Source organism: Lucilia cuprina, chromosome 5, assembly GCF_022045245.1.
Source record: "Lucilia cuprina isolate Lc7/37 chromosome 5, ASM2204524v1, whole genome shotgun sequence".
Classification (NCBI taxonomy): domain Eukaryota; kingdom Metazoa; phylum Arthropoda; class Insecta; order Diptera; family Calliphoridae; genus Lucilia; species Lucilia cuprina.
In genome coordinates, this window is record NC_060953.1 from 5,902,494 (window position 1) to 5,927,118 (window position 24,625).

Here is a 24,625-nt window from a genome sequence, read left to right on the forward strand (position 1 = left end):
ACTAGACTATAGGCTAGACTATAGACTAGACTATAGACTAGACTATAGACTAGACTATAGACTAGACTATAGACTAGACTATAGACTAGACTATAGACTATAGACTAGGCTTAGACTAGACTATAGTTTTGTCTATAGTCTAGTCTATAGTCTATTTTTATAGTCTAAAGTTCTGGCCTATTACTGTAAACTTTTGTTGCATTTTGTTGATTTTCATGTATGTGTGTGTGGGTGTAAAAAATAAAACACCAACATTAATGCAACAAGTTTATTGTACCACGTTTTTGACCTTTGAAAATCAAAACATCAGAAGTTAAAAACAAATACATATACATTTGACAAACTAATACAAAGCGAATGTATTAATGTTAGTTGTCATGAATGTAAAGTAAATATTGGGACAAAATATAAATAAATATGTTTACATATATATAGTACATACACATACAACAAATTTAGCTTCCATGCTAGGTCCCTCGCCTATAAACAAATAAATATTAGTGAACAACAACTTTAGTATAACTAATAATAATAATAGAGAGATAATAAACTATAAAAGTCGAGAGCTGGTGTTTTTTTTTTTTACTTGTGGTCGCTCTATGTTCGGTCATTAATTATCGATTTTCATAAATTGTGTGTTAGTAAAAAATGTCATATATGTATTTGATGTGGACGCTCCTTTAGATGTGCCCAACAACTAATGAAAAAAAATAAGAAAAATGTTTAAAATCATATTAGTTAATTGGTCTGTTATAAAAAGCTAATTTTTCCATATATTAGAAAAAAGTTAAATTAAGTTTTGAAAGCAACTAAGACTCTTCTTTACTTTAATACATCGCTATTACTTTGTTAAGGTTCGTTTTGATTTAAAGAAGTTAGTTAGAAAGCAGATGTTAAAATTCTCACGCTGTTTTCATATTTCACTCAAACAAAATACACTCCAGTCAGGATAATATTAAAAACTATTATAGTTTTTTTTTTTGGTAACTAAAGAAAATATGTTTAAAATTAAATATAAAACTAGCTTGACACGCTTTTTGTAAATAAATTTTATTTGAACTTTAAAGAGAAATTTAGGAAAGAGCATTAGGTATAAATATAATGACATAGATGTTGGTATATAATTTTAGAATTTAAGGCGAGCTAACTATTTATTGATAGCTTTCGATTAATTATTTTCAAAAAAAAAAGTTCCAAAACTTTCGATTTTTCATAGGATGGAAATGGAGTAAAAATTCTCTGTTTTTAAAGGAAGTTATCAATAACTTTCAGTTTTTAGTAAAATCTATCAAAAGCTTTCTATATTTCTAAAGAAAGTGATCGATCATTTTGATTTTTATGGAAATCGATCAACAATTTTTTATTTTTCATGAAAGTGATCAACAACTTTTAATTTGTTTTAGAAATCGTTGGACAACTTTCTACTTCTTTTGAAATCGATCAATAACTCTCTGTTATCAAAGAAATTGATCAATAACTTTCCATACCAACAGAGATCGCTAAATAACTTTTAATGTTTCTAAAGAAATCGATCGATAACTTTTCATTTATATAGAAATCGATCAATAACTCTCTGTTTTCCTTAAAGTTAAACAAAAACTTTAAATTTTTGAAGAAATCAAAAAAAAAAATTGATCAATAACTTTTTATTGTTCCAAAAATCGTTCGATAACTTTTTATTTCACTCAATTTCAATCAAATCATTGATCAATAACTTTTAATTTTTCTAGAAGTCGTTCTAAACTTTGCATTTCTTTAGAAATCAATTAAAAATTCTCTCTTTTTGTAAAGAAATAGAACAATAACTTAATATTTTTACAGAAATCGCTTAAAACCTTTTTGCATTTCATAGAAATCGATCGATAACTTTCCATATTATATAAAAATCGTTCTAAAGCTCACTATTTTAAATTTTACAGAAATTATTTGAAAACTTTCTATATTTTTAACGATAAGTTTCCTAATTTTTTAGCAACTTAATCGATAACATTCTATTTCAATAGAAATCGATCAATAACTTTCTATTATCAAAGAAATTGATCAATAACTTTCTATTACAACAAAAATCGCTTAATAGCATTCAATGTTTCTAAAGAAATCGATTGATAACTTTTCATTTATATAGAGAATCGATCAATAACTCTTTATTTTCTATGAAGTTGAACAAAAACTTAAAATTTTTACAGAAATCAAAGAAATTGACCGATAACTTTTAATTTTTCCATAAATCGATCGATAACTACTCATGTCGCTCAATTTAAATAAATTTATTGATCAATAACTTTACAGTTTCCCACAAATCGATCGATAACTTTCCATATTATTCAAAACCAATCTCAATTCCATTAGAAATCGATTGATAACTTTCCTTATTTTGTAGGAATCGATTAATAACTCTCTATTTAAAAAAAAGGTGATCACTTATATAGAAATTAATCAATAACTCTCCCTATTTAATGAAACTGATCAATAGATTTTCCTTTCTATAGAAATCAGTTAAAAAACATTCTGTATTTCAATCGATAACTTAACATATATTATAGAAAAATATCGAAAAGACACTTTCCAATCTCTCCAAACCCGCTAATTTCTTAATTACTCAATCGATAACATTCTATTCCTATAGAAATCGATCAATAACTCTTTATATCTGAAGAAATTTGTAAATCATTTTTATCATTTTTTACAGAAAACAATCGATAACTTTCCACATTTTATAGAAAACGATCGATAGCTCTTTACTTTTCAAGAAATTATTCGATAAATTTTAATTTTTTTCACAAATCGGAATCGATCAATAGCTTTCTATGTTTCTAAAGTAATCGATCGATAACTTATCATTTTTATAGAAATCGCTTAAAAATGTTTACAATTAAAATCGTTAAATAACCTTCTAGAGAAATCTATCAATAACTCAACTAATATAGAAATTGTTCGATAACTTTTCGCTTATATCAAATGTGATCGATAACTTTTTTTATTTATATAGAAATCGATTGAAATCTTTCTATATTTGCAATGAAAATCTTTCATTTCATATAGAGATCAACCAATAACTCTATTTATAGATAAAAATCGATTGGAAATTTTCTGTTTGAATTAACATTTATCGATAAGTTGTTATTTTTGAGAATAAATCTCATAGATAATTTACAGAAAAACGATCGATAACTTTTAATTTAAAGAAATTTAATGAATAATGTTCTATTACTATAAAGATCGATCAGTAATTCTGATTTTATTTACAAATCGATTGTTAATCGATAGATAACTTAAAGAAAAACAATCGATAACTTTCTAACTCTAAAAAAGTAGATCGATAACATTTAATTTTCAATTAGAGTCAATCAATGATAATGATCGAACAATTGCTCTCTATTTATTTTGAAATCGATTAATAATCGATAGATATTTTCAAGTAAAAGGATCAATAACTTTTTAACTCTAAAAACTAGATCGATAACTTTTTATTTTTTTAGAAATCGATAAAAATGTTAATATATTAAAAGAAATCAAATGAATTATGTTTATTACCATAATGATCGAACAATTGCTCTCTATTTATTTTAAAATCGATTAATAATCGATAGATATTTTTAAGTAAAAGGATCGACAACTTTTAAACTATAAAAAATAGATCGATAAATAGAAATCGATAAAAAAATACTTTTATATATTAAAAGAAATCAAATGTATTATGTTTATTACCATAATGATTGAACATTTGCTCTCATTTATTTTGAAATCGATTGATATTTGCAAGAAAAAGGATCGCTAACTTTTTAACTCTAAAAAAATAGATCGATAACTTTTTATTTTTTATAGAAATCGATAAAAAAAAAGTCTTTATATATTTAAAGAAATCAAAAGATTTATGTTTATTATCATAATGATCGATCAGTAACTCTAAAGATTTAGAAATCGAATGATATTTTCAAAGAAAATGATCGATAACTTTTTAATTTTTATGAAAATCGATTAAAATCTTTATATTTTCAAAGAAATTTAATGATTTTTTTTATTTATCATAATTATCGATCAGTAACTCTCTATATATTAACACATCGCTAGATAATTTCAAGGAATACGATCGATAACTATGTAGAATAACTAAACACAGCATTTTTCCATATAAAAATAGTTTTTTTTTTATAATTTTTTTGTTTAAAAATGAATTGTTTTCAAAAAGGGACTATAACATTTTTTATAACACTTTTTTTAATTTTTTAAAAATTTATTTATAAAAACTTAATATTGTTTTCAAATCGAAAAATGTAGAATTTCTTTAAATGTAATTTTATATTAAAAACTTGATAATTTACACTTTTTTTATTTAAAAAATTTATAATCCTTGAGTTTAGTTTTCGTAGCATACATTTTAGTGAATATTATTTTTCAAAAAACATTGCCTAATTTTAGGCATTTTTTTATATAAAATTTTCCGCTTTTTGTTATAACAATTTTATATTTCTATACAATTATCCTTGTTAACATAATATATACTATTTCTCACTTTTTTCTAGATTTTTTTCTATTATTTTTTTTTTCGAATATTTGTTTTTATTTTATTAATCCGTATTTCACAGCCGTTTTCTTTAACCACATACTAACGAATGTTGTCTATTTTGTTATAAATTTTATATTTTTCCTTTCTGTTGGATTATTATTATTTATTGTTGTTTGAAATATTTTCCATTTCCATTTTTTTCAAATGCCAACGAATACAACACAATACAACAAGTCTTGTATTGACACGCATTAAACTTGCACTTCCTGTCTAATAACTATGGTCAATTGAATACATATACAAATACATATGTACATATACAAATTTAGATATATCTATGTATATACATAAGTACATAAATGTATTGGTTAATAATATAAACTTTATCCGCATACATACGATTATTTTACCACTAAAATAGTCAAAGCACAAGAGAAAAAAAGTTTGATGCAAAAAAAGCCTGTGCTGAGCTTGTCTAATAACAAGAACTAGTTCCATTTAATGTAAAATTTCCCAAATATTTATAAACGAACCTCGTATCATAAATAACAGAGAATTATTATTTATAAAATACAAAAAAAAACTATTCTTTTACAAGTTATTACTCTCTATAGCGAAGTGATTGCTTTTTGCTTAAAATATGAAAACGTTTCTAGTTATAAACTATTTTATAGTCAAGCCCTTGGTATAGACCAAAAAGTCTAGTCAACAGTCTATAGTCTATAGTCTAGTCTATAGTCTAGTCTATAGTCTAGTCTATAGTCTAGTCTATAGTCTAGTCTATAGTCTAGTCTATAGTCTAGTCTATAGTCTAGTCTATAGTCTAGTCTATAGTCTATAGTCTAGTCTATAGTCTATAGTCTAGTCTATAGTCTAGTCTATAGTCTAGTCTATAGTCTAGTCTATAGTTTATAGTCTAGTCTATAGTCTATAGTCTAGTCTATAGTCTATAGTCTAGTCTATAGTCTAGTCAATAGTCTAGCCTATAATCAAGCCGGCAGTCTAGTCTATAGCCTAGTTCATAGGCTAGTCTATAATTAAGCTTATACTGCAGTCTAAAGTCTAGGCCATAGTCTAGTCTATAGTATACAATATTCATAGTCAATCAAAGTATTCTTCTTGGCCGTTAAGCCTGAGACCTTCACGCTTTCTCGAAAGTCTATTACACTATAGAACAATTACTTTGTGTTTCTATACACTGCCTAACACTTGGCCTAGCACTTTTATGACGTCGGCAAATGGCCTACAAAATGGACAAAAACACAAATATAATCAATGTTGGTTATTATAAAAATAGGTCTTTGATGGAATAGCAATTATACATAAATACTTTCATATATTCGATATTGAACTTACTTACAGACAGTTAATAAAATCAATTTATTTTATTGACTTCAGTTGAAGCAGACGTTTATAAATTATATTTTAGATATTTGAGACAAACAATTGTTAAAATCCTAATTAGAAGAAATGCAATGTAAATGAAAAATTTAATTAATTTAGTTTTAAGTAACTACTTAGGTCATTATGCAAATGATTTAAGGCACGTGCTTAGGATAGTGATTAGGGATTTTAAAAAGTTGTTTTTTTACAGACATAAATGAAATTAATCTATTTTAAACCAAAGTAAAATATCTCACAAAAAAAAAAAATATTTATTTAATCGACATTTATGTTTTGCGTTTTTTCCTAAAAAAGACCTCTTTCCCCCAATTTTTTCTACAACATTTTTCTACTCTTATCATAACATGTGTCGAAAGTAAAATTCAAGAACTTTTTCAGCCTAAAAATAGATTTAAAAAAAGACCAAAATACTATAACGCAAGTATGTAGTTTCCTGACGTCCAAAGCAAAAGGCTGAAAGAAAGGTCAGTTTAATGGAAAACTTAAACGAAATTGACACATGAAGTGATTTATGTAGAAGATATTTTTATGTAAGTGACGACAGTAAAATAAAAATAAATTAATAACAAACTAAATAAATATTAGAGTGGAAGGAGAACATTTATAAAACAAATAAATGTCAAAAAACAATCTAAAGAACTTTAAAAGAACATTTTCTGGCTAAACTAAAGGCGCTAGGGCTTAAAGGATGAAAAGCTGTGATCACCTAAATTTCCAAGTTAAACTCCATTTTTTTTTGAGTGAAAACCTAAAAGTCCATTTTCTGGCGAAACTAAAGGCGCTAGGGCTTAAAGGATGAAAATCTGTGATCACTTATATTTCTAAGTAAAATTCCATTTTTTGAGTGAAAACCCAAAAGTACATTTTCTGGCTAAACTAAAGCCAGAAAATGGCTTTAGTTTAGCCAGAAATGAGTAAAATTCCATTTTTTGAGTGAAAACCTAAAAGTACATTTTCTGGCGAAACTAAGGGCTCTAGGGCTTAAAGGATGAAAATCTGTGATCATTTTTATTTCGGAATAAAATTTCATTTTTTGAGTGAAAATCTAAAAGTCCATTAGAGGATGAAAATCTGTGATCACTTTTATTTCTGAGTAAAATTCCATTTTTCGAGTGAAAACCTAAAAGTCCATGTTCTGGCTAAACTGAAGACACTAGGGTTTAAAGGATGAAAATCTGTGATCACTTTTATTTCTGAACAAAATTCCATTTTTTGAGTGAAAACCTAAAAGTCCATTTTCTGGCGAAACTTAAGGCTCTAGATCCTAAAGGATGAAAATCTGTGATCACTTTTATTTCTGAGTAAAATTCCATTTTTCGAGTGAAAACCTTAAAGTCCATTTTCTGGCTAAACTAAAGACGCTAGGGCTTAAAGGATGAAAATCTGTGATCACTTATATTTCTGAGTAAAATTCCATTTTATGAGTGAAAATCTAAAAGTCCATTTTCTGGCTAAACTAAGGGCGCTAGGGCTTAAAGGATGAAAATCTGTGATCACTTTTACTTCTGAGAAAAATTCCATTTTTTGAGTGAAAATCTAAAAGTCCATTTTCTGGCTAAACTAAGGGCGCTAGGGCTAAAAGGATGAAAATCTGTGATCACTTTTATTTCTGAATAAAATTCCATTTTTTTGAGTGAATATCTAAAAAGTCCATTTTCTGCCGAAACTAAAGACGCTAGGGTTTAAAGGATGAAAATCTGTGATCACTTTTATTTCTGAGTAAAAGTCCATTTTTTGAGTGAAAATCTAAAAGTCCATTTTCTGCCTAACTAAGGGCGCTAGGGCTAAAAGGATGAAAATCTGTGATCACTTATATTTCTAAGTAAAATTTCATTTTTTGAGTGAAAACCTAAATATCCATTTTCTGACTAAACTAAGGGCCCTAGGGCTTAAAGGATGAAAATCTGTGATCACTTTTATTTCTGGGAAAAATTCCATTTTTGAGTGAAAATCTAAAAGTCCATTTTCTGTCTAAACTAAGGGCGCTAGGGCTTAAAGGATGAAAATCTGTGATCACTTATATTTTTAAGTAAAATTCCATTTTTTGAGTGAAAACCTAAAAGTCCATTTTCTGGCTAATCTAAAGACGCTAGGGCTTAAAGGATGAAAATCTGTGATCACTCTTATTTCTAGGTAAAATTCCATTTTTTGAGTGAAAACCTAAAAGTCCATTTTCTAGCTAAACTAAGGGCGCTAGGGCTTAAAGAATGAAAATCTGTGATCACTTTTATTTTTAAGTAAAATTCCATTCTTCGAGTCAAAACCTAAAAGTCCATTTTCTGGCTAAACTAAAGACGCTAGGGCTTAAAGGATGAAAATCTGTGATCATTTTATTTCTGAGTAAAATTCCATTTTTTTGAGTGAAAACCTAAAAGTCCATTTTCTAGCTTAACTAAGGGCGCTAGGGCTTAAAGGATGAAAATCTGTGATCACTTTTTTTCTGAGTAAAATTCCATTTATTGAGTGAAAACCTAAAAGTCCATTTTCTGGCTTAACTAAGGGCGCTAGGGCTAAAAGGATGAAAATCTGTGATCACTTATATTTCTAAGTAAAATTTCATTTTTTGAGTGAAAACCTAAAAATCCATTTTCTGGCTAAACTAAGGGCCCTAGGGCTTAAAGGATGAAAATCTGTGATCACTTTTATTTCTGAGTAAAATTCCATTTTTTTGAGTGAAAACCTAAAAGTCCATTTTCTGGCTAAACAAGGGGGATCACTAGACTATAGACTAAAATATAGACTAGACTATAGACTAGAAATTTCCCCCACTGGATGTGCGCCTAAAAAAGATGATAAATTAAAGCACTGAATGCTTTTTTTTTAATTGAATTCCCTGCACCTTTTATTTACTAGTTTTCTGTTTTTTTTTTACTTTAAATTTGAATACATATTTCTTCCTTTCCGACTTCTTCCATCTTACTAAACGTTTCATTTGCATTTGGTATTATTTTCAACAGTGCAAGTAAGCAATTCCTTATTAAATATCATGCCTAAGGGACACAATTCTTGACTAATATCGCCATTATTATGACAAATATAAAAAGAACGACATTCATTGTCCACATTGGCATAGGGATATTCCAATTTTTTGTTAGAGCATAACTGTAATGAAATAGAATGTGAAAATTATATAATTTATTTAAATTTTTTTATGGGTTTATTACCTTGCTAAAGGTTTGTGTCACCGTTGGAGATCTTTTCAAATTGTTTGTGGGCATAATACATTCGGTTTTATTTTTAACACATTTAATGCTTAAAGGATCGAAGTATAGATCATCAGCACATTTATGTATTTTGGCTACTCCTTGGATACATTGGAAATAGGAACGGCAGTTGTCTTGGACATATGGATAAAGAACCGATTCACTTAAACCTGTACAGGACTACATAGGAGAGGGTTTGAGATGAAAATGTTATAGATTGGGCTAGACTAGACTATATACTATAGACTAGACTATAGACTAGACTATAGACTAGACTATAGACTAGACTATAGACTAGACTATAGACTAAACTATAGACTAGACTATAAACTAGACTATAGACTAAACTATAGACTAGACTATAGACTAGACTATAGACTAGACTATAGACTAGACTATAGACTAGACTATAGACTAGACTATAGACTAGACTATAGACAAGACTATAGACTAGACTATAGACTAGACTATAGACTAGACTATAGACTAGACTATAGACTAGACTATAGACCAAAAGATTTTAATGTTTGAATTAACCAACCTGTTTTTGAGGCTCCTCGGGAGTTTGAGTTGGATTGCATACTTTTTGGGTGTCCTGCATGCACATGTTTAAGGATTTATCAAAGTATTCATCTGCCTGACAAGTTTGGGCTATTTTTTGACCATTTATGCAGACAAAATAATTACGACAATTTTTTGGATCCCGGGCCAATTGACCATGTTTACCACTGCATTCTCCCACCCGTTGGCCATTCTCTAGCAAACAAGTGCCATCATTTTGTCGGCAGAAACCTAATAGAGAGTCAAAACTTTCGCCATTACGGCAACGTTGCGAAACTGGTTCCTCTTCTGGTTCTTGACAGGTTATATAACGCCGGCAATCGCCCTGTTCTGCCAAGGCAGTACCTTGTCCCAATTCCGAGCATAATTTATGAATAGACGTGGTTTCGTCTAGACATTGAGGGTTTTGTGTTTTGCTAGTTATTAGATTTATATCCACCGAGGTAGTGTTACTATTTGTAGAGGTTTCAGTTGAGAGTTTAGGCTGACACTGTAGAATCGAGGTATTGAAGAATTGCTGATCATAGCATCTTTCATGTTTCAGCTTATTGTGTACACAGGCATAGAAATTGTTGCAATTGAAAGGATCTGCCAGTAGATAACCATGTTTGCCCTCACACATTAGAGGATCCGGAGCTACGGGATTCTGCTGGCCATTGTCATCCGTAACAAAAGGACAAGAACCATCATCGGGCACACATAGCAAAAGTTCACTATTGAAATAACTGGCGTTGCCACATTTCTTAGGTAAAGCTTCACCCTGAGAACAGATATAGTAACGAGTACAATCCTTAAGATCGGCCAAATAAGAACCATCTGTTTGATTAGCACATGAATAGGTGATATTACCCTCTACTAATTGGCCATCTTGACAGGTATGTTCCAAATCGGGCATACATTTGCCGAGCAGTGCATTAAATTGATAATTATCGGGACACTCTACGGGTATGGCTAAACCCTTGACACAGGCATAGTAGATATTACAATATTTTTCATGGGCCAAACGAGTGCCATGGGCAAAGCCTGAGCATTTTTTCACGGGCTTTATAACCTTTCGACACTCACCCTGATCTAGGCGGCATTCGTGCGTTTGATTGTGAAAATATTGACCGTCGGGACAAAACAGCAATTCGGTGCCATTTATAGAGGAACATTTATAATAAGACTGACAATCTGTAGGATTAGCTACCAAGGATTCATCTGTGGCATTAGCACATACACCGGTCAAAGGCAGACGACATGAACCATCATTGGGCCGACAATAACCTAACGTGGGTTCAAAGTAGCTTCCCTTAGAGCATTGCATTTCATGGGATGTGGTCTGTTGTATACAAATATAATAACGTGTACAGTCCTGAGAATGAGCCACAGAGGTACCGTCTGGTTTATCAAAACACAAACCACTTTCTGATTGTGAATTTCCAAAACTAGCTACCTCCAAAGGTTGACACTGATCCTCCAATGTATGGGCCACACAAAGGCGTTTTTCCTGGCTAAACATAAAACCCTTAGCACAATTGCCCAGATACCAGCTATCTTCCGAACAGTAATAAAATCTGGAACAATTTCCCTTAAAGGGCATAGTTTCCTCTAACCTACAGGCTCTTTTAAAACCATGTTTAGAACAGATTCCTTGATTTTTAATACAACGCTGTGTAAGTTCATCGTATATTTCATCTGTAGGACAATTAAATTTCAGCCATTTGCCTTCGGAGGAACACTGTTCGTAAGCCGAACAATTACGCGGCACAGATCTCTTTTCGCTAGCTAAACAATCTTTATGTAAATTCTTGCAAACACCTTCGTTATCCGTGGAACATTTGGCATTGCTGGCATCATAATATTCTCGCTGACCGCAATGTTGCATTTGCCACTTGCCATTAACACACACAAAATAACGATTACAGGCCATAGCCGAGGGTCTAAGCAAACCGTCCTGTTGACACTTATCCCTGGTATACTCCTCGGCTATAGGTAAAACATTAGCTTTAATCACATCTTTACACTGTTGCTTAACATCCGGCACACAATAGTTTAAAGTACGATTGTAAAACATGCCCTCGGGACAATATTGATACCACCAATCATTGTCCAGACACAGCAAAAACATGGCACAATTTTTGGCATAATAACGTTGAGTCAAATGTTGACATGAAGTGATAACATTTTCCTCCCTTCCTAAAGTTTGATTCGAACACTGAAATCCCGGTTCATCGGGCAACGGCAAACAGGTGGCCTTTTTATTATTGAAATACTGCTGACGTCCACAGTTTTTCAAACGCCATTTGCCCTCTTGACAGCGATAGTACTGGTGACAAGTTTTGGCTTGATATAGTTGCAGTTCACGGCTGGCATCGCAGGAGGGTAGCGAAGTTACTTTGGCATATGTACAGACAAAATCATCGCGTGGCTCTAGACATTTCTTTTGTTCGGGATTATAATAGCGATAATTGCTGCAGGTTTTACGCTGCCAAATCTGTTGCTGGCAGATTTCATATTGTGAACAATTGGAGGGCACCGAACGTTTGTCGTTTTCCAAACAGCCGAACTAGAATGGATTTTAGGAAGAGGAACAAAATTTATGATAAGAATTTTGAAATTAAATAAGATTATAGTAAAAGGAGAGCTTCCGAATTGAATTAAAATTAATTGAAACTATAAAATGAAACGCCATTAAGCTATGCATAACGCATATAATAGAGTTAATATAGAAGACATGAAACCACTGATGAATTTGTGGAACGATGATCACATTGTATTAGGTCAAATCGAAGTAAGATCGAGTGCGATCAGGAATGCATAAATCGATCGTTAAACAATTTGAAAGTGTGATTAAAAGACATAGACAGTTCTATTGTTCTATTGAAGTTATGGATACACTAATAGCTGATCGAATCGAAGTGAGATTAGAATATGAAAGATATAGATCTATTGACCGGTGAGCCCTGATTGTTAGATGGATCGAAATATGTTCAGAATAGGTAAGATGCAAGAAGATATAAATCTATCAATCGATGCTCAACACGAAGAGTGATCAAGTATTAACAGAAATCCAAAGTTATGTTTACAGTTATCGTGATTAGAATATGAAAGATATAGGTCTAATCAAAGTATGATGAAAATATCGATGTTTTGAATACACTGATTGATAGATGGATCGAAATATGTATGTAGACAAGATGAAGCAGGTCTGCAGAAATATTATATCAAAATAAAGAAGATACAAAACTACCAATCGATGGTCAACACTAAGAGTGATCAAGTATTAACATAAATCCAATGTTATGTTTAAATTTATCGTTAGACGGATCGAACTATGCTCAGAATAAAGATGATCGAAAGTATAGTCAAATTATAGAAAATAAGAATTCATTGATCAATTGGTGAACTGAAGATGATCAAAATATATATAGATGCCCGAATCTCAGTAAAGTATGATTAAAATATTTATGTTTTGAATTTACTGATTGTTAGATAGATCGAAATATGATCAGAATAGACAAGATGCAGCAGGTCTATTGAACGATAAGTGAAAATATTATTATAATAAAGAAGATATAAATCTACCAATCGATGGTCAACACGAAGAGTGAACAAGAATATAAGAATTCATTGATCAATGGGCGAACTAAAGATGATAATGCCCGAATCTCAACATAATCCGATCACATTCAATATATATATACCATAGTAATCTATTAACATAAATATGATTGCGATAGAAGAAATATTAGTCCACCAATCGATCGATTAAATCGAGTTATAGTTAAAGTATTATCAGAATATGGAAGGTATGGATTCAGTGATCGATGCATACATCGAAGTATGATCTATAATGATCAGAACGTATGTATTATATTTCGAACATTGTAAAAGATCAGTAGATATACATACGTTCTGATCATTATTGATCATTTGTCAATTCGGCCACGGAACTTGATCATATTTTGTTACTATCAGTCGATTCATAACATCTATAATCTGATTATACTTTCATTCATTGATCGTCTATATGTTGATCACACTTCCTACGTTTCTGCCCTAAATAAGTGGATTCATATGCATAACATCATGTCATGTCCACAGATGAATAGATCCATATCTACCATAACTTGATCATACTTCGATTTGATAATCTATAGATGTATTGAACGATCGGCAACAGATCATAGTATGATAAACTTTCATTCATTGATCGTCTATATGTTGATCACACTTCCTACGTTTCTGCCCTAAATAAGTGGATTCATATGCATAACATCATGTTATGTCCACAGATGAATAGATCCATATCTACCATATTTTGATCATACTTCGATTTGATCATCTATAGATGTATTGAACGATCGGCAACAGATCATAGTATGATCAGATTAAAGAAGATAGAGATTCACTGAACGATTTGCGAATGGTATTAGCAGACTAATCGAACTAAACATTTCGAAGATAACATTTTTCATTCATTTTGATTGAAAATGTAGGAGATGATGGGGCCTCTCAATACTAAAGATCTTTTTTAAACACAGTGTTAATAAGAAATGGAACTATTATTTTCTTTTTGTTTTCTTTTATAAAAACAAAATTTTGAACAAAAATTTTTAGTTTTTAATAAATTTAAATTTAAAATAAAAAAAAAAAAATTCTTAAGTTCTTTACAACGTCTGTGTTTTTATACCCCAGAATATGCGTTATAAAATAAAAATGCCAAATTAAATAGAAAAAATTTTATAATTTTTTTTTCAAAATTTTGTTTTTATTATTATTGCTATATTATAATTTTTTTGTTTTTCTTTTTTTTTTGTTTGTTTGTTTTTGTTTTCGTTAAATGCATATTTTAAAGTTAAATTAAATTTAAGATATAAACGATTTAAATACAAGCGGAGATTAGAAAATAAAAATTGAAATTTAAATCGTTAAAGGGAGGAGAAACAAGAAAAAAGAAAAACAAAAATTCGTATACTCTTTTTTTTCTCAGCTTAAATTAAAGAAATTTGGTGAAAAAATTTGAAATTTTCTTAAAAGTTCTTACTTCATGTTCATTGTCAAAGTCAAGCGAACGTTTTTGCGGTAAACCCATAGAAGTTAAGTCAGGATGTTTGCCTCTAACGCACTGTTTCTGAGTGACGCTGAAAATGCGATGCGCAGGACATTTGTGTTCATGCAACATACCATCCTTACAAACATAATACATATGCTTATTGATGGGATGTGGCAAATGTTCATTCTCATAATAGGCACCCAAGCAAGTACAATCGGATTTCTTTTCACAAACACCCTCGGTATCTAAGCAACAATATCCTCGAACATCATCAAAGTATTCTCCAGCGGGACAAGTTTTATGTTGCCATTTGCCGTCAAGACATATTTTGTATTCGTTGCAGGTTGGTTCAACTTGTTGAGTTTGTCCATTTTTGCAATCATCGCTCAGTTGACTTACACACATACCCTTGGCATGATTGTAGTATTTATAATTGGGACAGTTTAATAACATAGCATCCGTGGGACTTGAACAATAGCAAAACTCTGCATTACTCTGATTAGAAGGCAATGTAATAGGTTGTTCCATTGTTGCCCCGGCACACTGCCTAATATCACAGACGTCCTGATGCGAATAGAAAGGGGAATTGTTTTAATGATCTATTTTCTGTTTGGAATATTATTATATATTTTTTCCCCTTTTTGTAACATACCTTTGCTGTCTTTATGCAGGTTTTTTTGCTGTCATCATAAATACCTTGTAAGCATTCCGTATATACAGGTTTACCTTGTGATTGTGTACACAAACAAAAACCAGTTGTAGTATCTATAGCTGGACGTGGTCCTAGATTATCACCACATTCATCCGTACCGCATAGTTCCTGGGAAAACATTAATGTAAAATCAAAAGATAAGCAGCAGTAAATGATGGACGATAGATAATAGACAGGACTATAGTCCAAACTATAGACAGAGCTAAAGTCTAGACTATAGATAAAACTATAATCCTAACTATAGACAGAACTATAATTCTGACTATAGAAAAAAAAACAGGATCATAGTCCATACTATAGACTGCACTATAGTCCATAATAAAGACAGGACTATAGTTCAGAATATAGGCAGGATTAAATACACAACTATAGTCCAAAATGTAATCTACACTATATACACAATTATAGTCCAGACTATAGACAAGATTATATCAGAAGTCTATAGAAAGTATATAAACCATACTATAGATAAGTCCAGACTATAGAAAAGTCTATAGTGCAGACTATAGATAAGTCTATAGTGCAGACTATAGATAAATCTATAGATTATAGAAAGTATATAATTCATACTATAGACAAGTCTATAGTTCAGACTATATGCAAGTCTATAGTCTATAGACAAGTTCAGACTATAGATAAGTCTATAGTCCAGATTATAGATAAATCAATAGACTATTAAAAGGTCTATAGTCTATAGAAAGGAATTTAGGTAAGACTATATAAGAAGTCTATAGAATATATATAATTCATACTATAGTCTTTAGACAAGTAAATAGTCCAAACTATAGATAAGTCTATAATGCAGACTATAGACAAGTATATTGCAGACTTAAGACGTGTCTATAGTCCAGACTATAGAAACGTTTATAGTACAGACAATAGATAAGTATAGTTTAGACTTTAGACAAGTCTATAGTCTAGACTTTAGAGAATTCTATAGTCTAGACTTTGGACAAGTCTATAGTCTAGACTTTAGACAAGACTATAGTCCAGACTATAGACAGGTCTATATTCCAGACTATATGGACAAGATGTTTTGATCATCTTTGATAGTTGACATGAAATTTTCGAGGTAATATCAAAATTTCTTCAATCTGAATTAGTAAAATTTAGTAAACATACCGCACTATTTGCCACACACATTTGTTTGGTTTCATCGAATAAATAACTTTTAGGATTACATTCCTCATAACTTGCGTTCTGCGTTCCAACTTGGCAAATACAGAAACTATGATCATTAACGGTAGATGGTATGAGATATTGATCCGGTTTGCCACTACACAATAGATTGACACATGGCGGCTTGCAAATACCAAATTTACCGAATTTTTCACCATCAGGACAAGATTTATAGCTGCCAGTCTTACAGTCACAATAACCATCGGTTGTATTTGAGGCTGGTATGTATCCTTCGATTTCACATTTTGTTAAATCACAAATCGGTGTTTCGCATTTTTCGGTATTTACATTAAATTCACCATTATTGGGACAATTATAATAGGTGGCAATACCCTTAACACATTCACAATAACCGTTGTATGTGGTCAATGCTTGTATTTTGGTTTTATCTGGTAAATCGCGACACTGATAAGAATTGCAATTAATCTGGAATAAATATATATATTTTTTTGTTAACAAGGAAATCTGTAAAAAGCATTATATTAAAATGTAATTACCTCTGCTAATTGACATATAGTTAACTCGGTATTTAGGGTACTACCATAACTACAGGGTTCATATGTGGCAATTTGTTGCCTGCAAACACACACACCATTACTTTTTTTAGGATCGATAGGATTAAAAGTCTTTAGATTGTTTTTGGGATCAACGCACATGGATTGTAAGCATTTGGGCTTTAAAGTTAAAAATTACATTATAATTATATATAAATGAAATATTTTTCTAAATATTACAATTCATTTACCGAACTTTCATATTCCGAACATTTTTTAATATATGGATTAAATGTACCATTATTGGGACAACTGACAATAATGGGTTCTTCATCAATACACATACAGAAACTTTTGGTATCATTGCGATTTTCCGACACTTCATAGTCTTTGTTATTTAAACAGAAAGTGGGATCACAAGGAGCATTCTATATAAGTGATAATTCTAATTAAGTTAAATAAAAAATTATAATAATTATTTTAACTTACCGAATAACATATTCCTACTTCTGAGTTATAGGGAGAATCCTTGGGACATTCGATTTTCGTACTTATACCATCGACGCATACGCAAAATTCATAATCGTTACCTACATTTAAAGTCGGATAAGTTCCATCCTTCGTACAGGTGTCACAGTCAGGCTGATAAAAAAGATGGATATTTTTTGCAAAATTACATATATATATAATTTAGACTATAGTATATATTACCGCCAGTACTATAGTCCATATTATAGACAATGTTATAGTCAAGACTACAGACAAGACTATTGGCCAAAATTTAGATAAGACTATAGGCTATAGACATGACTGTAGACAAGAATATAAACCAGATTATAGTCCAGACTATAAATCAGATAATAGTCGAAACTATAGACTAGACTATAGTCCAGACTGTAGACTTTACTATAGTCCAGACTATACACAAGACTATATACATGACTATAATCTACACTACCTTAATTATAGATTATATACAAGACTATAGAGTATACTATAGGCTGTACTATAGTCTAGGCCAGAGTATAGACATAACTATGGACAATACTATAGTCCCAACAATAGATAATAGTAAAGTCCAAACTGTACAGCACATTCTTTTCCATACAAGGCTATAGTCCAAACTGTAATCAAGATTATAGACAATACTATATTTCAGACTATATACATTTCTAAAGTCCCGATTATATACAGTATTATAGCCCAGAATATAGACAGTACTATACACTCCAGACTATAGATAATACTATAGGCATTAATATAGTCTAGACTATAGACAATATTATAGACTATAGGCAAGGCTACAGTTTAGAGTGTAAGCATACAACAGACAAGCCTATAGTTAAGTCCTAAGTCAAGGCTATAGCAAAGACTTTAGACAGGACTATATACCAAACTATAGGCAATCAATATTCTTAACTATAGCTTATAGGAAAGACTGCAGTCCAATCTATAAATAAGATGACACTTTAATCTAGATAATATCATAGATAAGACTAGGTTAGGTAATAAACCTTGGTCCAAACGAATTTGGATTTTATAATAATTTTTTATACATACATCTGAAACTTTCACGCAGAGTTTTAATTCATGATCGAATTCCATCCCATCTAAACATTTCATAGGTATTGGCTTTTTATCTTTACATATATAGAATTTGGTAGGATCGTATGGATCGGGAAAAGCAGCAAAAGGTGGCAAATTATCGCATGGATTTGGGAAACATTTTTTTGTTGCATCACAAATTCCGGTTTCGATATCAAAACTACCGACATCACATGTACCGACATGGGTGTTACGGCCATTGCAGAAATAATATTTATTGCAAATAGGATGAGGTAGAAGTTTAATAGGTCCGGCGTTTTCATTTTCACATGGTTTATAACACTCCGCCTCAAGATCTGCTTCACAGGCATGTGTTGTAGTATTGAAATATTGACCTTCGTAGCAAGACTGTGGGATGGCTTGTTCATTTTCGCATAAGAAGAAAGTATTACATTGTTGGGGATTTCCCACTAAAGCACCATTGGCCTGACCGGCACACAAATTTGGCCAACAGACATGATCAGTATCGGGTTCGCATGTTAGGGTATCATTATTAAAGCGATTATTTGTACCGCAATCCTCTAAGACTTGATGACCATCATGGCAAATGTAATATTTATTGCATTCCGTAGGATGAGCTGAAAAATCTCCTTCTTCATAGCCGCCGGGACAGGTGCACGGTGTTTTGGTCCAGCATTCATTATAGATGTCGGGTTCACAGGTTTTAGTATAATTATTGAAGTAATTATTCTCACCACATTCTTGTAGCACTTGTTTGCCATCAACGCAAATATAGAATTTATCACAATCCTTGGGATGGGGCGATAGTTCACCCTCTTCATAGCCACCGGGGCATTGACAAGGCTTCTCAATATTGCAGATGTTTTTAACATCCTTCTCACAGCTTAATTTATCTTTATCGAAGTAATTACCCTTACCGCATTCATGTATCATTTGTTCGCCAGCAATGCAGATATAGAATTTATCACAGTCATCTGGATGGGCCGAAATTTGACCTTCTTTATAGCCACCCGGGCAGGTGCATTCCTCGTTGGCTACACAGGTCAATGAGAGTTTATTGAAGTAGCTATTTTCGTCGCAACTCTTTAATTCTTGTCGGCCATTCACACATTCATAGTATTTTTCCTTATCCATGAGATAAACGGTCTTTTGGCCATTGACACAGCTAGCGACATCTGGGCACAGGTGATTGGCATCGAATTCACAGGTCAATGTAATGGGATTGAAGAAATTACCTCTGCCGCAGCCATATAAAAGTCGTTGACCACCGACACATTTGTAATATTGAGTACAATTATTGGCTGCTGACTTGACACCTTCAACACAAATTGGGGCTCTAGCACTGCGACGATTACGTCTGTTTCCGGCACTTGTTTGGGTTACTTGACATTCGGGACATTTACCCTGGGTATCGCGTAGACAAGCCTTAATCTCATCATCGAAATAGTTTCCAGGTTCACAGCTGCTTTCCACCAATTCACCTTCATAGCAAATATAGAAGAGCATGCAATTATTGGGATGAGGTACAAAATCACCTTCCGAGTAACCTCCTGGACACAATTTTTCAGTTTCCTCTTCACAATCATCACCGTTAGAGGATGGCGCCTTAACACAAAAACCCAATGTTTCGCTGTAAATAAAATCCCTTTCGACACAATCAAAATAGGCAGCTAAACCATCTAAACATCTGCAGAAACCGGTTGTGGTATTGGAAGCAGGGAAGGTGGCATAGTCGGGTTTTTGCAAACATTCGCTTGATGGGCATACTTTATCTTGAGTCACACAAATCTGCAGATTTTGATGATAGATAGCGTCATTGGGACATTCACGATATTGGGGTTTTTGCTTTTGACAAACACAGAATCCGGCATTGGTGTTAAGAGCGGGATAGACAAAGCCATCTTTGACATTTTGACATTTGGTGGTGTCGCAATTAAGCTGCAGAAGGAGATGGGAATTAAAATGTAAGTTATATAAGGCTAGAACTAGAACAGAACTAGAACAGAACTAGAACAGAACTAGAACAGAACTAGAACAGAACTAGAACAGAACTAGAACAGAACTAGAACAGAACTAGAACAGAACTAGAACAGAACTAGAACAGAACTAGAACAGAACTAGAACTAGAACTAGAACAGAACTAGAACAGAACTAGAACAGAACTAGAGCAGAACTAGAACAGAACTAGAACAGAACTAGAACAGAACTAGAACAGAACTAGAACAGAACTAGAACAGAACTAGAACAGAATTAGAACAGAACTAGAACAGAACTAGAACAGAACTAGAACAGAACTAGAACAGAACTAGAACAGAACTAGAACAGAACTAGAACAGAACTAGAATAGGACTTAATAATTGATCTATGTATAAACGATTGGATACTAACAGTTGAACAATCATCTTCGTCATTGGCTAAGGTCGTGGTTTCTTCTTCAGCGGCGCATGTGGTAGTAGTTTCAGCTTCACAGTATGGCGTTGTAGTTTCCATAGCACAGGTAGTGGTTTCATCGGGAGCAGCACAAGTTGTGGTTGTTTCAACTTCGCAAGGTGGTGTTGTAGTTTCCGTGGCACATGTAGTGGTTTCTTTGGGAGCAGCACAAGTTGTGGTAGTTTCAACTTCGCAAAGTGGTGTAGTAGTTTCTGGAGCATGGGTTGTAGTATCAACCTCCTCAGATGGACATTTTCCGGGTTGACAATTTAAGCTCTTATCATTGAAATAGCTACCAGTGGGACAGTTTTGGGCAACAGCCTTTTCATTGTTACACACATAGAAACTATGACAATCATTGGCGTTTTTCACATACACACCATTAGCCTTCTTAACGCACAAATTTTCCCAACATTCAGTTTGTGTATCCGGTACACAAGCCGATAAATCAGTTTTAAAGAAGCTGCCAGCATCACATGTCTGCGGATAGGCTAAGTTATTGTTGCATATCATATAACTGCGACAACTCTTAGGATCCGCTACAAACGTACCGGAAACTTCATCAGCACAAGGATTGTCCACAGCAGCGGCTAATGGTGCTATCAAACTTAAACGGCAAAGATTTTTACCCTTGTTGCCACAGCGACCAGTTTTGGGATTGTATTCTTTACCCTCGGGACACAATAGTTCACGTTTGATATTCTTATTGGTGCAACGATAGAAACTGGAGCAGTCGGTGGGATTGGGCCAGTGTACGGGTAGACCGCGTAGTTTACGCTCCACACATTCTTCATCTATAGCTGCAGTTATAGCAAGAGTAGCTACAAAGGCTACAGCTAAAAGGTAACCTGAAAGGGGTAGAGATGAAATTTCAATATAATAATTATTCGATTCGATTCGATTCAAAAGCTATATTCGAGTAATTTAGGGAATCCTTTTTTTCTTCAATTCTTTATTAATTCGGTTAAAATTTTATCTCCGAATAATATTTTTTTGCAATTTATTCGAATATTTAATGGAGTATTTTATAAATATTTGTCGAATATTATGAAATTTTGTTTGTTTTTTCTTTAGTATTTTATTTTTTTTTTAATTTGGAATATTTAGTTTTAAAATATTTAAAAATGAAAACGAATAAATTATTCGAATGATATTATTCGAATAAATTTATTCGAATTAATTTATTCGAATAAATTTTTTACTTTTTTTACCAAAAATTTAAAACGTGATTCAAATGAGCTATAAAATTATGTGTAAAATTAATATAAAAAAAATATTGAGCTAAAAAATAATCGAATAATTTATTCGAATATTTTTTTTTATTATTTTTTTTTTAAATTTTGTATTTCTTTGTTATTTCTCATTTATTTTTATTATATTTAAAGTTTTAAAAATGTATAAAGTCTATACGAATAATTTATTCGAATGAAATTATTCGCTTGCTGTAAAATGTTTTATTCGAATAAAATTTTTTATTTTTTTTTTACCAAAAATTAAAAACGTATTTCAAATGAGCTAAAATTATGCGTAAGATTAATAAAAAAAATATATTGAGCTAAAAAATAATCGAATAATTTATTCGAATAATTTTTATTTTTTTTTTTAATTTTGTATTTTTTGTTATTTCTTATTTATTATTATTATTATATTTAAAGTTTAAAAAAATTTATGAAGTCTAAACGAATAATTTATTCGAATAATTAATCGAATATTATACAAATTTTAATAGAGTAGTAAAATATTATTTTTTTTTATTTGAATTCAAATTAAATTGAATATTTAATTTGCAAATATTTGAAAACGAATAATTTATTTGAATAATAATTCGATTGCTGTTTTATTCGAATAAAAATTTGTATATGTTTTAGTTTTCTAATTAAAATAAAGAATAAATTAATCGAATAAAAATTTATGAGGAAAAACTTTAAACGATTTTTAACATTTTTTTTTTTTTTTTTTTTGGCGTTAAACAAATATTTTATTCGAATAATTATTCGTTTTTTACATAATTTTGATTTAATTTTATCACTTTTAAATTTTAAAAATTTTCTTTCATTTGCACTCACCTCTCATTTTAAGTATCCTTAAAACTTTTGGTTTTCGCCGAAAATATTAGTTTGACAACAACAAAAAAAATCCACTTTTTTAATACTTTTCTCAACTAAATATCACCTAAAGCACTTGTAGTTGCTAGAGTCAAATTGTAACTCCCTGATATTTTCAAAATACTTACAGCTTTTATATATTTTTCTAAAAAAACTTAAATGTTTTACCTTTAAAATATCACAAAACATTAATTTTTAACATTTATTTTATTTTTATCAAATTTTGATCATTATCTTTAAAAATTCAATAATATTTAATTGATTTTTATCTTATTTCTTTTTTTTTTTGTTTCTTTTAGGAGATAGACAAATATGTTAACTTCCAAGAAAATAAAAAGGTATTTAAGACAAAATATTTCTTCAAGACCGGTAGCAAACTTACAAACAAAAAAAAAAACTTAATGAGAAAATTACGATAAGATTTTTATTTTAGAAAAAATACTATATATATGAAAAAAAATATATATATACATTAGATAAATAATAAACATAATTTAGGGTGTGTTAGCCAAAGAAAAATGAAATTGTTTTGTGTTCAAGTTCAAAAAAAGTGAAATTTATGGGAAATATAGTTTTTAATGAATGAATGTTGTGATAATTAATAAAACATATGTTTTATTATATTTTTAAAGAATATTTTTTTTGTTTTTGGCAAATGATAAAATATGTTGAAAAAAAGACAAAATTTGTAATTTGAAACGTTTAATTTTTTTTTTTTTTTTTGAAAAATAAAAAAAAATTAATCGAATTTTTATATAAAAATTTCCTGCTCAATTTTTTTTTTGTTAAACGAAATTTTTTTCTATTTAAATTTAAAATAAAAAATAATCGATTAATTTATTCGAATAATTAATCGGTTTTTTATTCGAATATTTTTGTCTTCAATTCAATCTTAACACTGTATTATTTCTACTAGTAAATATTTACATTTTTTTTATATTTTTTTATTATTCGAATAAAATTTTAATTTTTAATTCGTTGAAATTATTCGAATATTTTTTATATTTGTTAAATTTTTTAAGAAATACATTTTTTTAATCGAATAATTATTTGATTTTTTTTATTTATATGCAGTTGTTAAACGAAATTTTTTTCTATTTTAATTTAAAATAAAAAAAATGATCGATTAATTTATTCGAATAATTATTCGGTTTTTATTCGAATATTTTTGTCTTCAATTCAACATTAACACTGCATTATTTCTACTAGTAAATATTTATATTTTTTATTATTCGAATAAAATTTTAATTTTTAATTCGTTTATTATTTATACTAGTAAATATTTACATTTTTTTTATATTTTTTTTATTATTCGAATAAAATTTTAATTTTTAATTCGTTTAAATTATTCGAATATTGTTTATATTCGTTAAATTTTTATCGAAATACATTTTTTTTAATCGAATAATTATTTGGTTTTTTTATT

At 30.4% G+C, this 24,625-nt stretch overlaps 2 protein-coding genes across 2 annotated transcripts in view; one reads left to right on the top strand and one right to left on the bottom strand.

The window, feature by feature from the left end:
* Nucleotides 1-1,987, top strand: part of LOC124419995 (J domain-containing protein DDB_G0295729-like) — a 3,195-nt gene extending 1,208 nt beyond the window's left edge. The window contains exon 3 of the mRNA XM_046951385.1: nt 1,973-1,987. Coding sequence (XP_046807341.1) covers nt 1,973-1,987 — 15 coding nt within the window. The remainder of the gene's footprint in view (nt 1-1,972) is intronic.
* A 6,746-nt stretch (nt 1,988-8,733) lies between these two features.
* LOC111687852 lies at nt 8,734-23,290 on the bottom strand. Its single transcript, XM_046951895.1, has 12 exons — nt 23,161-23,290; nt 21,053-21,942; nt 18,659-20,602; nt 17,588-17,740; nt 17,350-17,526; nt 17,102-17,278; nt 16,548-17,030; nt 15,366-15,533; nt 14,705-15,277; nt 9,656-12,223; nt 9,076-9,294; nt 8,734-9,013 (listed from the first exon to the last, which is right to left on the bottom strand). Exons 1-12 carry the CDS (start codon nt 23,165-23,167, stop codon nt 8,840-8,842), a joined length of 7,533 nt encoding a protein of 2,510 aa, XP_046807851.1. The 5' UTR covers nt 23,168-23,290; the 3' UTR covers nt 8,734-8,839.
* Nucleotides 23,291-24,625: the final 1,335 nt, after the last annotated feature.